The following is a 13,895-nucleotide window of genomic DNA, read 5'->3' as shown; positions in this document are numbered from 1 at the left end:
CCATACCTATTCCACAGTTGTTTTAGTGATAACTTTCAGAGCGATAAATAAACAGAGTGTAAATTGTCGAAAATCTGAGTACTTTTTGTAGGTGTTTGATGGTGCTGTGTAAATCTACTACCCAGCGATTTGTATAGTGAACGATTTGCTATCGACGAAACGTACGAAATTGAGACATGTATCGTTTCCAGTTCTCCTGCTATACGAAATGTATGCGGTAGGATTTCGGAAAGTTTCTTGGTGCGAATATAGTTTTTAAGGGCGAGAAGTTCTTTGTTTTAAAATTGAAAAAAGCTGAGTAATTTATTTGTTTTCTGACATGTGTAATAAAGAGGATCTAATAATAATTTCGAAGTGTTGTTTATGTTATTGGTTGCCTACAGGCGGCTCTTATTCCACCTTTCTTAGCGGTGCTGCTGATACGTTTGCACAGCGCTTATTCGACATGCATTCTCTTCGATGCCTTTAAGCGACCAGTATTCCACACTTGCTTTTAACGGTGCTGTTGATACAATTGTACAACGTTCAATCAACTCTTGTTCCACACTAACATAACAACTGTAGATGTTGGTTAGAAGCTAGAAAAAATCTGGGATATGACGTTTACACAGCACGTACTTCAGCAAATTCGTTTATTCAGCACTGGATGCTACTAGACAACTCTTATTCCACATCTAGTCTCTTAGGTGCTGCCGTTTTGTTCCTTGGGATATGTTGAAAATTTGCTGGTGGAAGACGAAATTCATTCTGTACCTTGGTTTGGTGAAAAAGGAATGCATCTCTTTTGTTTACTGTTGTTGTTTGCCTCATTTTCAAGCACCAATACACACATAACTGGAAAGCTTAGACCAGGGGTGACATTGCGATTCTCGTTTTGAGTGATTTTGGTTCGTTTCGACCACGTTAAACAAATGGGCGAAACGAACCAAAATCACTCGAAACGAGAATCGCAATGTCACCCCAGACCTTTCCGTTTATGTGTGAGTCGGTGCTTGAAAATGAGGCAAACAGGCATTGCACCCACCCCATCGACATCTCTCTAGAGCTTGCTAATCTGCAGTTGTGTTGGTGGTTTGTTTTCCCCCAGTTTGATAAACGTCATGGAAAAATCAACACCAGCAGCAACAAATCGTGTGTATACGTATACGCAGCATAGTGTGCGTACGGTAGCTGTCAGCAATCTCAATAACGAGCTGCAGTGAACGTCAGCGACAGCATGTCCTGGGCTCAAAATTTGACAGCGGGCCCAAATCAGACTGCTGGCAGTTGAGTGAAACGCAGTGCTGACATGCTATCTCATTTTCGCACACACGAGATGTTGGCGGCGAAAACATGGTTGCCTGCCGATGGAGTGATTGCACCCGGTCACCCGCGCAACAGAGATGCCATCATATTTGAAAAAAGTTTGCAACTACAGCAAAGTTTCGTTAATTGGGCGGTTCGCTAATTGGGCTATGTGACAACTTGAATGTCAAAATTGTATATGGAATTTTCGAGTTTAGAATTTTCTAACAACTGTCAGTCGGCCCAATTAGCGAATCAGCAGGAGTGCAGTCGTGGCCCAATTAACGAATTCAGGCTGTATTCGAGAACAATACTAGATAGAATTAACAAAAGGGCGAATGTCGCAAATGTAAACAAAACGAGCGAGAGTTATTTTTTGCTGGACCAGCATAGGAAAATAAACCCTCACTCGGTTTGTTAACGCTTGCGACATTCGCCCTTTTGTTAATTCTATCTTCAATAGTTGCTCGAAACGTTCAAAAGCCGAATAAAAAGATCAACATTTGTGATTTAAAATCTATTTATTGATAATTGCAAGAAAAATTGTATCATCTAAAGTGCGATATCGGATCCTGCATTAAATCGTTTCGGTTTTTATCTTCGGCGCACTTTTTCGTTACATTCGCGCACTTATTGATTGGACAATCTTCCTTGTAATTAGCAATAAAATATAGTTTTTTAAAATATATTTTCCATACCGCACTTCCCGTCAGAGCTGCCATAAATACAGATATTTGTGCATGCATAAATTTGGGACCCTGCCGTTTTCTCCGGAGTATTTAATTTTCTCGATCTAATCTTTTAAATAACATAAATAGTTTATGGACTACTTTAAAATTCAGGAACATTAGTAGAGCCAAAAATCACAGCAACTGAAATAATTGATGGGTCCCAAATTTATGCATGCACAAATATCTGTATTGATGGCAGCTCTGCTTCCCGTCAAACGGGACTCCGCAGTTTAAAAGTGCGACTGCTGATGCAAACTGCGACCACTGCGACACACTGAAATCACCGGAATTACTAGTAGTTCCAGTGGTCGCCGCTAGTAGCAGCCTAGGTAGCAGCGAGACTTTGTCCGGATCAGATTTGGTGGTTAACCTCACGGACAGATGTTTTTTTGTTTGTTTCAAATTCGGATCGCGGATTTCGATTCGATTGAAAGGCTTGAAGTGATTGAAGCGGTTGAAGTAAGGATTTTGGAATGTAAAGTTTTACCATTACTAAAATAAGAAGATCATCACCTAGGATTTGCGAGTGATTGAAGGTACTACAGTAAACGCCTTGATAAAGAGTAAGTACGATCCAAAGAAAGTTTCAGATAAGCACACATGAACTCGCGCTAACCGTCCATAATTTAATTTTAGATTCATTGCTCTGCTCTGTTTCACATTAACGCTATCTTTAAAAATTACAATGGGACAAACCGACGACGAAAACGGTCCTATGCTAACAATACCGGAAACTCCGTTGGATGACGGTGATGTGCTCAGTCAGAACAATAAACGTTTCAAGTGCGACGTGTGTGGCAGGGCATTTACCAGGAAGCATGCCCTCTCTGAACACAAAAAAACGCACAAGGTTTCCACCAGAGCCAAATGTGAATTGTGCAGTAAGACATTCGAGACCATACATACGCTTAATTACCACAAACGCAAACAACACTCAACAATCCATTGTGATATTTGCGGTAAAACCTTTCTATCGGCTTCCGGACTACGGAAGCACAGTGACCAATGTAGCGGCCCAAAAAAACTTTCATGCAAAACTTGCGGAAAAGTTTGCAAAAATATCACCGGTTTGAAGGAACATCAAATGAGCCATTCAAAGGAACGACAGTTTGAATGTGATATTTGCGGTAAAACGTTTAAATTGAAGTCATCAATTAAAGCGCACATCCTGATACACACCGAAGGTACTGCATGTGACGTATGTGGCAAGGTGATCAAAGTTCCTTCTTCCATGAAGAGACACTACGCTATGCACCGGGGAGAAAAGCCTTACCCTTGTAGCTTGTGCTCGAAGCATTTCGTCGGTGCGTATGAGCTAAAGTTGCACACCCGCACTCATACCGGCGAAAAACCATTCAAATGTGATATCTGTGGCAAGCAATTCCGTATCCGGCGTCGCTTGACGATACACACCTCAACGCACACCCAATCTGAACCCTTTCGGTGCGATGTCTGTGGAAAAGAATTCCTGCACGAGAAAGGACTGCTGCAGCATCGCAAACTGCACACCAACCCGCAGCAGTACGGGTGTGAGCTTTGCGAGCGAATCTATTCCGATTACGACGCTCTGCTGCACCATCGGCGCACGCACGCCGAGCCGTTTCACTGTGACATCTGCGGTAAGAGCATCCGCACGAAGGCCAACTTCACCCGCCACCGGGCGTTGCATCTGGGTAGCGGTGAATCGTTTCCCTGTGACCGGTGCAGTAAGGCGTTCATTTGTAAGGTTTATCTGCAGCGGCACCTGCGTACTCACGAGCGGCAAAAAACTCAAAACACGGACGGACTCTTGGAATGATCTGTCTTTGGTCAGGTACTTTTTTGATGTGAGTTTGTTCAATATGTGTTTTTGAATGATTTTGGGACTGAATTTTAACAAAATTAAGAAAAAATAGTTTATTTTTAATCTACATAATCTTTACAGAGTAGAGATTCATTTAAAAAAGAAGTAGCAATGGTTTGAAAATTTTTAATGGTTTTAATTTGGTGCCGAAAAACACAAAAGCAAAGCAAAGCCTAGGTTTCGTTATCGAAACTAGACCTTCTGTTTTTATACAACAGACTTTGCAGCCAGCTGCTAGAGTGCTGGACAGCCGACTGGGATATTCGATAGGGATTATGTTTGAAATCCTAGTAACCCATGAATTCAGTTAGTCAATCATTTTTTCTACCAATGCTGTCGGACATCTTTCTATTGGGTTATGGCCAATCTACACGTATATCTCCCATAGTAACGTGCTAAACAAAGTGAAAATTTTCTCGAATATCGATAGGTACAACATTCTCTTGGAAACGGAATTGAACGAAAATCAAGAAGTGAAGTTGAAATGGAAACCGTAGGAAACGATCAGACGGCACCAGCTCAAGAATCGGATCAAGTCGAGTGCACCAACCAAGTCAAACCAGTCGAGAGAAATGTTCCCGAAGGTATCACCAACAAGTGAAGGTGAAGGCCGTTGCTATCGTTGCTATCAAGATGGTGCTTATTCGTGAAAGCCGCTGGAAAACACTCACCCTCCGCGGAAAAACTATCAGAACGGGCTCTTTCGACGATAAGTTACAATATTGACCTGGTGCAAGCGGCGACGACCGCCGTCAGGGAGGTAAGGATTAGCCTGAAAACGGCTTTCCAGGACAGCGGTTACATTCGGGAATCGTTAGAAGCCTATGTTAATCTTTAGATGACCAATGTCATCTGATGACCAATGTCAACCATTGCAATACAAAGGTGTTCGAGCGGACGAAGTGCTGGACCTGCGATCCTTTCTGACTAGTGCGGCCAGCCAAATGGAAACTGCTTCGTTGACCGGAAGTAAGTATTTTCTTACATTCATTGATGAGTTGGAAATGCTGCTTTTGACGTAGGACTACGTCTTACGGCAAGGTTTGGTGTAGGGTGTCTTGCCTAAAAATTGAAAAATGCGAGCGTCACGAAAATATGAAAGATTTTGATTTTTTCCAATTATAAATGAATTTTCATGGTTTAGATACCGATCGACTCATAATAGGAGTAGCAAATTATGTGATTTATACTACAACTTTCTTTTTCAATTACGAGTGAGTGGAAATTACGAAAAGTTCTAAGACCAAATATCCCCATACATTTTCTTCGCGATTGCCTTGCTTCACAGGCAGGGACGACAGCTAAATACACCATCAATGTTACTGTTATTTCGGATGGATAGTTTATTTTTAGAAAAAAAACTAAACCCCCTCGTCCCAACAGGTCAAAGATTCTTTACGACGTTTAAACCGACTTTATCTTTTAACATTGAATCTGGTCCAAATTGATGTCCTGTCCTGAAAGTGAAACGTCGTAAAATGTGAGCGGTAATCCCTTCCTTTTGCCAGATGGTTTCCATATGGGTACTGCAAGAATTTGTTCGAAGCTGAGTTGTCTCACAAGTAAATAGGCTGAAGGGATATTTAGGCATCTGACTTAATGCAGCAATTCTCAAAGCGAAGAAAATCATCGACTCTTTTATCGCACGATAGTTTTGAACGTTTGTTCGTTATTCGTGGTAATTGAGTTTTCGGTATACTACCTCACCGGGGTCGCGATACCTACATCCCGCTGATGGGTCTGCCATCTTGGGTATAGCTTGCGGGATACAGCATTTCATATTCAGCCGCCCGTTACGAGACAGACGCTGTGTGAGCCGCCCCTCCCCTGGAGAACGGGCGCTCTAGTTCGCACCTCCTAGCTTAGCTGCTTCAGTAAGTACATGAGGCATTTCCGGGTAAGGCCATCGACCGTCATCATTTCTGCGTGGAGGCGCCAGGTGGGAGCTTGAGAGAGCCAGAGCTATGTTTGACGCTCCTTCCAGGTAACTCTCTCCATTTCATACCCTCCATCCATACTTCCATCGTCTAAAGAAGGAATTTTGCCATGCCTGTGATGTGCAATGATAGTGCTAGCAACCTGCTTACCGACAAAACGGCGGTAGCAGCCAGGTGGAAGGAGCACTTTCAGATACTATTGAATGAAGAGGTAAATGCGGATATCAGCAGGGACAGGATAGAAATTGTAAACGATGGTCAAGCTGTGGAGCCACCAACACAGGAGGAGGTTAAAAAGGCAATCAGTGAGCTGAAAAACGGTAAGGCTGCTGGGAAGGACGGTAGCCCGGCTGAACTTCTAAAAGCGGGGAGCGAGCGGCTGTACGAAGCAATCCACCGGATCATTGTCAGGATCTGGGAGGAAGAACAAATGCCGGAGGAGTGGTTGGATGGCCTCATTTGCCCAATTTTCAAAAAGGAACATCGAATGGAGTGTAAAAACTATCGAGGAATTACATTGCTCAATTCTGCCTACAAGGTGCTTTCCCGTATCCTGTTCTGCAGACTGAGGCCGTTAGCGGAGTCCTTCGTCGGCGAGTACCAAGCTGGTTTTCGTGAGGGACGCTCCACGACGGATCAGATGTTTACCCTGCGTCAGTTGCTAGACAAGTTCCGGGAGTACAACTTGCAGACACACCATCTGTTTGTGGACTTTAAAGCGGCGTACGATTCAGTTAAATGAAATGAGCTGTGGCAGATAATGCTAGAACATGGTTTTCCGACGAAACTAGTTACGCTGATTCGTGCGACGCTGGACGGATCCAACTCATGCGTTAGAATAGCGGGTGAGACCTCCGCTGCTTTCGTGACGTTGGATGGACTGAAGCAAGGGGATGCACTCTCTAACCTGCTATTCAATATTGCCTTGGAAGGTGCATTACGAAGGGCAAACGTGGAAAGGAATGGAACTATCATCACGAAATCTCACATGCTTATTGGTTTTGCGGATGACGTCGATATCATCAGAATCAACCGTAGAGCAGTGGAAGAGGCCTTCAGGCCCTTTAAAAGGGAAGCTGCGTGATTGGGACTTACCATTAATACCGCCAAAACGAAGTACATGGTTGCTGGTAGGGAACGTGGGAACCCAAGTGGTGTTGGTGCCGAGGTGGAGTTAGATGGGGAACGATATGAAGGCTGTGAACCATTTCGCGAAATTTTTAACTTTTTGGTTAAAATTTGACAGTTCGATGGTTATTTCTCCTTGAGTGGTTAAAATCAGTTCAGAATGTGAACCATTTCATATTTGACGGATTGATAGTTTTATTTTGCTCAATGAGAGCATATAAGGTGAGGATGAAAATATTGTTTTTTCTGTTCGAGTTAAAATCGGAGGAATTTTTGATGTTCATTTGCTTTTTTTGATAGATAAAATTCATCTCATTTCAATCCGGGTTGTTTGAACAAATTTGTAATGCGATAAGTATCCATACCAATGTAAAACAAATCTATCGAAAAATCAGCGAAACTTGTCGAAGCTCTCTTCCTCACCTGTGCATATCTCATTGGCTCTCAGAACTTGGTTAAAACTAACCATGCTCCCGAGCAGGGTTATTTTCGGAAAACCATCGAACTGTCAAATTTTAACCAAAAAGTTAAAAATTTCGCGAAATGGTTCACAGCCGAAGTAGTGGAGGAATTCATATACCTTGGTCCGCCTGGTGTTTTGCTGTCCAAGCAATCTCGGCGTGAGCAACTGTGGAAATAGGACTACAAGTTGGGTAATAATATGGAATGTTATCTGACAAGTATTGAAAAACTGTATGCCCGTCTCGAAAATTCTGGTTTCGAAATGCCCGAGTGCTTGAAGGTTGCATTAATTCTGCGCGGTCTTCCCGAAGAGTTCAATCCTTTGACCACGGCGTAGGAAGCACGCAATGAAGCCGAGCTCACTTTAGAATTAGTGAAGGTGAGTAGTGTGAGTGCTGCATTAAGGCGAAAATGGCTCGTCCATCCTTTTCGCAGGCTGCAGAGAAAACCTCTACGGCAGTGCTAGACATAGTGCACAGTGATGTTTGCGGACCGATGACTACCACTCCCGGTGGCCGTTAATATTATATGATCGATCGATGATCACAGCAGATATACTACTGTATATTTCCTTAAGGAGAAGTCGGAAGTGGAGGAAAATATTCGAGAGTACGTCAGATTCACCCAGAACCAGCTAGGCAAGAAACCGAAAGTCCTAAGATCGGACCGAGGAGGTCAATATACTAGTAAAAGTATACGTGAGTTTTATGCGCAAAAGGGAATTCAGCCTGAGTATACTGCGGGTTATGCTCCCCAACGGAATAGAACTCTCAACGAAATGGCTTTGTGTATGCCGGTGGATTCAGGGTTGCCGCGACGCTTGTGGGCGGAAGCAGTGAATACAGCTGCTTATACGCAAAATAGATTACCATCGAGAGCTGTTGATAAAACGCCGTTTGAGCTTTGGTTTGGCAGAAAACCGAATCTTACGAATTTGAAAGTTTTCGATTGTACTGCTTTCGTCTGGATTCCTCCTCAAAAACGAAAGAAATTTGAGGTTAGGGCTGAAACATTGACCTTTGTAGGTTATTCTTCCGAGAACAAAGCCTACAGGAAGATGAATACTTCGGGTTTGACGAAGAGTTCGCCTGCCAAGGTTTTGCGTCGGCTCAGGAGATAAGCGAAGCTCCTGTTGAAGTTCAACAGAAGTTATACGGAAGCTATGCTGAGTCCAGAGAGCGACAAGTGGAAAGCGGCAATGGAGGAGGAGATGGTTTCGCTGCAGGAAAATAATACGTGAGTGCTGGCCAAGCTACCTACTAGTCGTAGAGCCATTGGATCGAAGTGGGTTTTTAAACGCAAGGAAGATGCTTCCGGAAAAGTTGTACGTTTCAAAGCCAGGCTTGTGGCGCAGGGTTTTTGCCAGAAATATGGTAGTGAATACGACGTAAGCAAAACAATAAATCCGGTCAATGTCACATATTCATTTTACATTTTTGTATTTCAAAATTTGAATAAAGTTATAATGTCAGATGTCACGGTTCCAATAACACCGCAAAACGAAATGCTGTTAACTGTTTCTCAGGATCAGGAGAAAGAAAACGAAAGCGTATTCGAAATGGAAGCCGAAACAATAGAATTGTTCGGAACGGAGACTGGTGACGGTGAGGAAGCAGCGGACGCCGAAAATGTATGTTGTTGAATCTAATCAACACAAACGCACATTAATTATTTTTTCCTTGCACCGACCAGCAGTTCACTATTGACTCCGGACGGCCGGAAAGCCAGGCTCAATCCAAAAAGCCGCAGAGCTACTACAACTGTCTTCCGAAGGACAGTAGTTTGTCACTGACGTGGTGGCAAAGTACCACATCCGCTAGTGGACGGGAAACTTCTGTACAGCAATTGGTATTGTTATTACCTACTGTGAAAATATCACGAATGCAATAATTATTAAATTTGTTTAAAACAGAACACATCACGTAACAAGTAAGAACAATCCGGGTGGCAAGCTGTACAGCAGAATCAACTACGTTAAGCAGACCGGTCGTAAGAGGCTTAAGAAGGAAAATGATCGTCAAACGCCAGTTCCCCGAGAAAAAAATTTCGCTGGAAGTTTCGAACGCTCTGTCATGGCTACAGCCCAACCGATTGCCCCGGGAACAGCGTGCTGGACTGTTAGCCGGCCAGCGAAATGCCATAAACCTTCTCAAGACGAATCCACATCTTGGAGATGAATTTGGCTATCAATTGGTAAGAAACAAATATAAATTCGACTCATTTTTACGCGATTTTTCACATTCTGCTTTCCTCATTTTATATTTTACCTATACTTTCATTTGATTTTTTCGTTTACTCTTATTCTCTATTTTACCTGCTTTTCGCTTACCCGATAAGAATGCAATAACGAACTGATCATAAAACCCCTCGCTATGTGCTATGTCCCGTGAGGTTGTTTTGGTACGACATTGTTTACCCCCTAACCCCCTATAGGTTTACCTATATGTATAGTGATCTTCGATGGATATTGGGCGGTCTTTCTACTACTAAGTCATTTATGTCAAGTCATGTGACATAATTTTTATTTATTCGCAGTGATCTTAAGCAAGTGAATAAATTTCTTATTTAAATAAGAGCTAAAAACTAAAAAAAAATTACGTCTGTTCGTCATTACACGAAATTTACGTGTTCGTACCTACAAAAACAAAAATATTTCACTTTTCTTTTCATGATTCGTGCATATAAATAATATCAGCAACTTCGCACAATGCGTTAGATTCAGCGCATGGCCTGCTATCTATTTTTTATGATGTCAGTAGTTTCGCTGGAATATTCAAGCAGTTTTCGTCAGTATTCAGCTTCAATTGGTTGTAATCACAGCAACCATAGATTCATTTTACTTTACGTTAAACACCACCGGTTCTGGGGTAAAACTTTTACTCGTATAAGTGTTTGCTTTTTTACTTCTGGCATAAATTCAACACGAGAACATACTACGTCGGCTATGTTCTGCATGCAATCGGTTAATTTTCCTCGTTAGTCGTTATAATTATTTACAATTCTTGCTCTTCTTTTACTTTATCTTGTTCCGCCAGCTGAGCCTTCCGTTTCGGACACTTCTCATAATGCACCTTCAAGTGGGAGGGCCGTCGAAAGCGCCTGCCACACTGCGCGCAGGGATGTTTCCATTGGTCGGTAAGATGGGTAGACTGTATGTGCCGTTCGAGGTTTCCCTTCTGTACACTTTTGCCGCACACCTTACAGGTGTCCGGCTGATCGTGAAAGGTCTGATGCAGTTTGTACCATTTCTCGCTCTTGAAGACCCGTTCACAAAGCTTGCAGGTGAATGTCTCACCACCGGCGTGCACTCGACGGTGCTCGTTTAGCAACACCGCGGTTCCCATTATCTTCTTACAGATCTCACATTGCAACCGATGGTAGTCTTTGTGGCTTTCCGCCATGTGTAATTTCAGGTCGTGATTAGTGGAAAATTCCGCACTGCAAAGGTGACATTTGGATAGCTTTTTACTGTGATCAACGTTTGTATGGTGCACCAGCTCACTTAGATTGAAGAATCCTTTAGAACATACCGTACACACGTGTGGCTTTACTCCGGTGTGCACACCGAAGTGCTTCTTCAGAACAGCTAGATTTTGAAAACCTTTACCGCAAATGTCACATTTATAGGGCCTATCGTTGGTGTGTATTATCATGTGTGTGTTCAGATTGGACACGCTACCGAATCCCTTAGAGCATATGGTACACTCGTAGGGCCTTTCTCCCGTATGAACGTAAGAATGGCGTTTCAATTTGGTGGGCACATTGAAACCTTTTCCGCAAACGTCACAAACATGCCGCAGCCCACTGGTCTCGTTGTGGGTGTGAATCGCCAGCGCTTCCGGAGTGGAGAAACCTTTGTTGCACAAATCACAGTTATATAGCACCTGCAGCTCTCCTGCATGAATATTTTCGTGCAACGTGAGGCTCGTATAGTTTGCGAAGGTTTTGCCGCAAACTTTACACGGATATTTCGTATTTCCTTTACAGCGAGCTTTGTGTATACGAAGAGTCGTTAATAAAATATATTTTTTACCACATAACTTGCAACGATGCTTTTTCGTGTGCTGCTGGCGGCTGTGCCGCACCAAGGAAATTTTGCTTTTGTACGTCTTTCCACAGCTGTCACACGTGAAACCGTTTTCTTCCGGCGCAAACTGCTGTTGCTGTACTTCCAAATCGAATGGTTTTATATCAAGCGAACTGTCGTACTGAGACGCATCGACCGTTTCCGCAACCGGACAGTCGTCCGGTTCAATGTCCATCTCATACTTTACAATTACAGTTTTCGTATCCTCAAAGGAAAGTTCGCCGGGATCGGGATGACTATCGCCATTGTCTGCCGATTGAGCGTTCTCGTTCACATTCACAACATTCTTGTTCACAGCATTTTTTCTGACATACTTTCTTTTAGTTTTACCGGTTTTAGCCATCCGATCAAATGTTTCAGTCCACTTAAATAGTATGTAGTAAAGCCTAAAAGAGAATAATATAGACCGCAGTTGTCGAGTACACAAGAAAATCAAACGTACCTCTGGCTCGATCGAATTTGTTACGTTGAGCATTCAATCGCAAGTAAAAGTATCTGAAATTAAAGGATAAAAATTGCTGTTTATATCACCTGCACATTTATTTTATGTTAGAATTACTTAGCTACAGGAAAAACAGAATATAATTACCTACAGACAATACGATAGCCTGCCACGAACAACCTCTTTCTGTTTCTATGCTGCATCTGCAGTCTGCTTTCGAGCAGTTTTCTAAGTTTTCGAGCAATTTTTGGCATCTTCAGGTGTCAGTCGTCCGTCAGTCAGTGTCAGAAAGGAAACTATACATCAGGGATGCCAGATTTGTCCAAACGTTTACGCGGAGAAGAAAAATTCCAGTTTGTTTTGGGTATGAAATGGGGAAGGCAAATGAGGAACGTCCAATATAGCTCTAGCCATCCCAAGCCCCTACCTAGCGCCTCCACGTGCCATACCTGGTAATGCTCTTTTGAGTAGCCAAGCTAAGTAGGAGGTGCGATGCTGGGTGGTTCCCGCCTGCCTGATCTCAAAACCGCGGTTTTGGGCAGACGGCGAGCCACACGTACGGGACACGGCCTTGCTAATAGGTAAGCCTAATACCGTGGACCCCCGTTCGTTTGACCATTTTTAATCTGAACACTTTTTAATTTGAACCCCGTTGGTTTGCACGACGTGCAAATTAAAAATGGTTCAAATGTCATTCTCAACATGACATCATTTGTTCATGCAGACAATGCACATAAACACGATTCGTTTGTACTGACCTAGCGTGTTTAATCGGTTTCACATTTCGTTTTCCTAACGATTAAGAGAGAAATCCGATCGGAAAATGCAATATTCGCACTTGCAACTGCCAACTAAAACAAACCACCAAAACAATAACAAAGAGCAGGGCGGCCAGTTCACACAGGTTTCAGCATATTTCGGGTTACCAGTTGTTCAAATTAAAAAGTAACCCCGTTAGTTTGCATGAGGAATCGTTCAAACGAACGGGGGTCCACTGTATAAGTTATTTTAATTATTTTTTTTTCGTTTTAGCTTATGAAGTATCTCCTGCTATATAGTAAAAACTTTGGCCAAAACGATTTTTAACTGCACATGGATACCAGAATGAAAAGGTTAAATTAATTATTTTAGAAGCACTTATGGAACTTCAAAGGACGCTACTCTATTCCATACGAAGGACTGCTGGTGAGATTGTTCTATTTTTGCGCATATATACCACATTTCATCTCAATATCATATTATTAATAGTATTATTATTGATATCATAAATGTGGAAGGCTGGATGATGGAGTGGATTGCCAACCTGAATCCTAAAGGTCTGAAGCAAATATGGCACTTCTCGATTCAAAACAAACAAATCATCACGTGGGTTAAAGTTGGTACAGCGAAATTGATTATTACATGGAAGGATCCTAATGCTGGAAGGCGACTCTTATAACCCCGGAATGCGCACAAGTGCCTCTGCTTGTGGGTCCGCCCAATCCCTTTTGGCCCTTCTGTAACAACATTAATGTGAAATTCATTTGATAATCAAATTTGGATCTACTGAAATTCTACCCACATACATTGGCAAGTCCTTGAACTGATGGCGGCTTTCCCCTACTACTACTTGGAATGTTTTTCTACTTTTCAAAATCCTCATGGTTGTTTTGTATCGGTTCAAGTCAAAGTTCTAGAGATTCGAACATCTTTCAGTCTTAGCGAACCATGTTGCTCCGGCACTACATGAAAATATGAATGTTCTTTTTGGTTATCCTGTATCTTGCATGCAAGAGTCTGATATCTATTATTGTGCTTTGCAGCTGTACCTGGATTAATCCAGATTATTTTCTCTAATGCCAATGTGTATGACAAAACAAAACAGCAGCATTGCAGTTGTCACTCTTTCTCTTTCTCACTCACAGCATTTGCAATGTCGCACTTTTAGACTGCGGTGTCCAGTAATGTGCAAAATGCGGGATAATTTCACAAAAAAAAAGTT

General features: G+C 42.5%; 2 protein-coding genes across 3 annotated transcripts; one reads left to right on the top strand and one right to left on the bottom strand.

Annotated features, from left to right (window-relative positions):
- The first annotated feature begins 2,361 nt into the window (after nucleotides 1–2,361).
- LOC128732497 (gastrula zinc finger protein XlCGF17.1-like) lies at nucleotides 2,362–3,819 on the top strand. The gene is made up of 2 exons (XM_053825760.1): nucleotides 2,362–2,578; nucleotides 2,652–3,819. Exon 2 carries the CDS (start codon nucleotides 2,701–2,703, stop codon nucleotides 3,811–3,813), a length of 1,113 nt encoding a protein of 370 aa, XP_053681735.1. The 5' UTR covers nucleotides 2,362–2,578; nucleotides 2,652–2,700; the 3' UTR covers nucleotides 3,814–3,819.
- A 6,100-nt stretch (nucleotides 3,820–9,919) lies between these two features.
- Nucleotides 9,920–12,107, bottom strand: LOC128744501 (zinc finger protein 664-like). Of its 2 annotated transcripts, none has more exons than XM_053841569.1 (3): nucleotides 12,066–12,107; nucleotides 11,915–11,967; nucleotides 9,920–11,858 (listed from the first exon to the last, which is right to left on the bottom strand). In XM_053841569.1, exon 3 carries the CDS (start codon nucleotides 11,813–11,815, stop codon nucleotides 10,379–10,381), a length of 1,437 nt encoding a protein of 478 aa, XP_053697544.1. In that variant the 5' UTR covers nucleotides 11,816–11,858; nucleotides 11,915–11,967; nucleotides 12,066–12,107; the 3' UTR covers nucleotides 9,920–10,378. The 2 variants fall into 2 exon arrangements, with proteins under 2 accessions (XP_053697544.1, XP_053697535.1); XM_053841560.1 differs by having other exon boundaries at nucleotides 12,062–12,088.
- Between the last annotated feature and the right edge of the window lie 1,788 nt (nucleotides 12,108–13,895).

This window comes from Sabethes cyaneus, chromosome 1 (assembly GCF_943734655.1).
Source record: "Sabethes cyaneus chromosome 1, idSabCyanKW18_F2, whole genome shotgun sequence".
In the NCBI taxonomy this organism is placed as follows: Eukaryota; Metazoa; Arthropoda; class Insecta; order Diptera; family Culicidae; genus Sabethes; species Sabethes cyaneus.
Note: the sequence above shows the minus strand (reverse complement) of the source record. Positions and strands in the feature narration are given on the sequence as shown.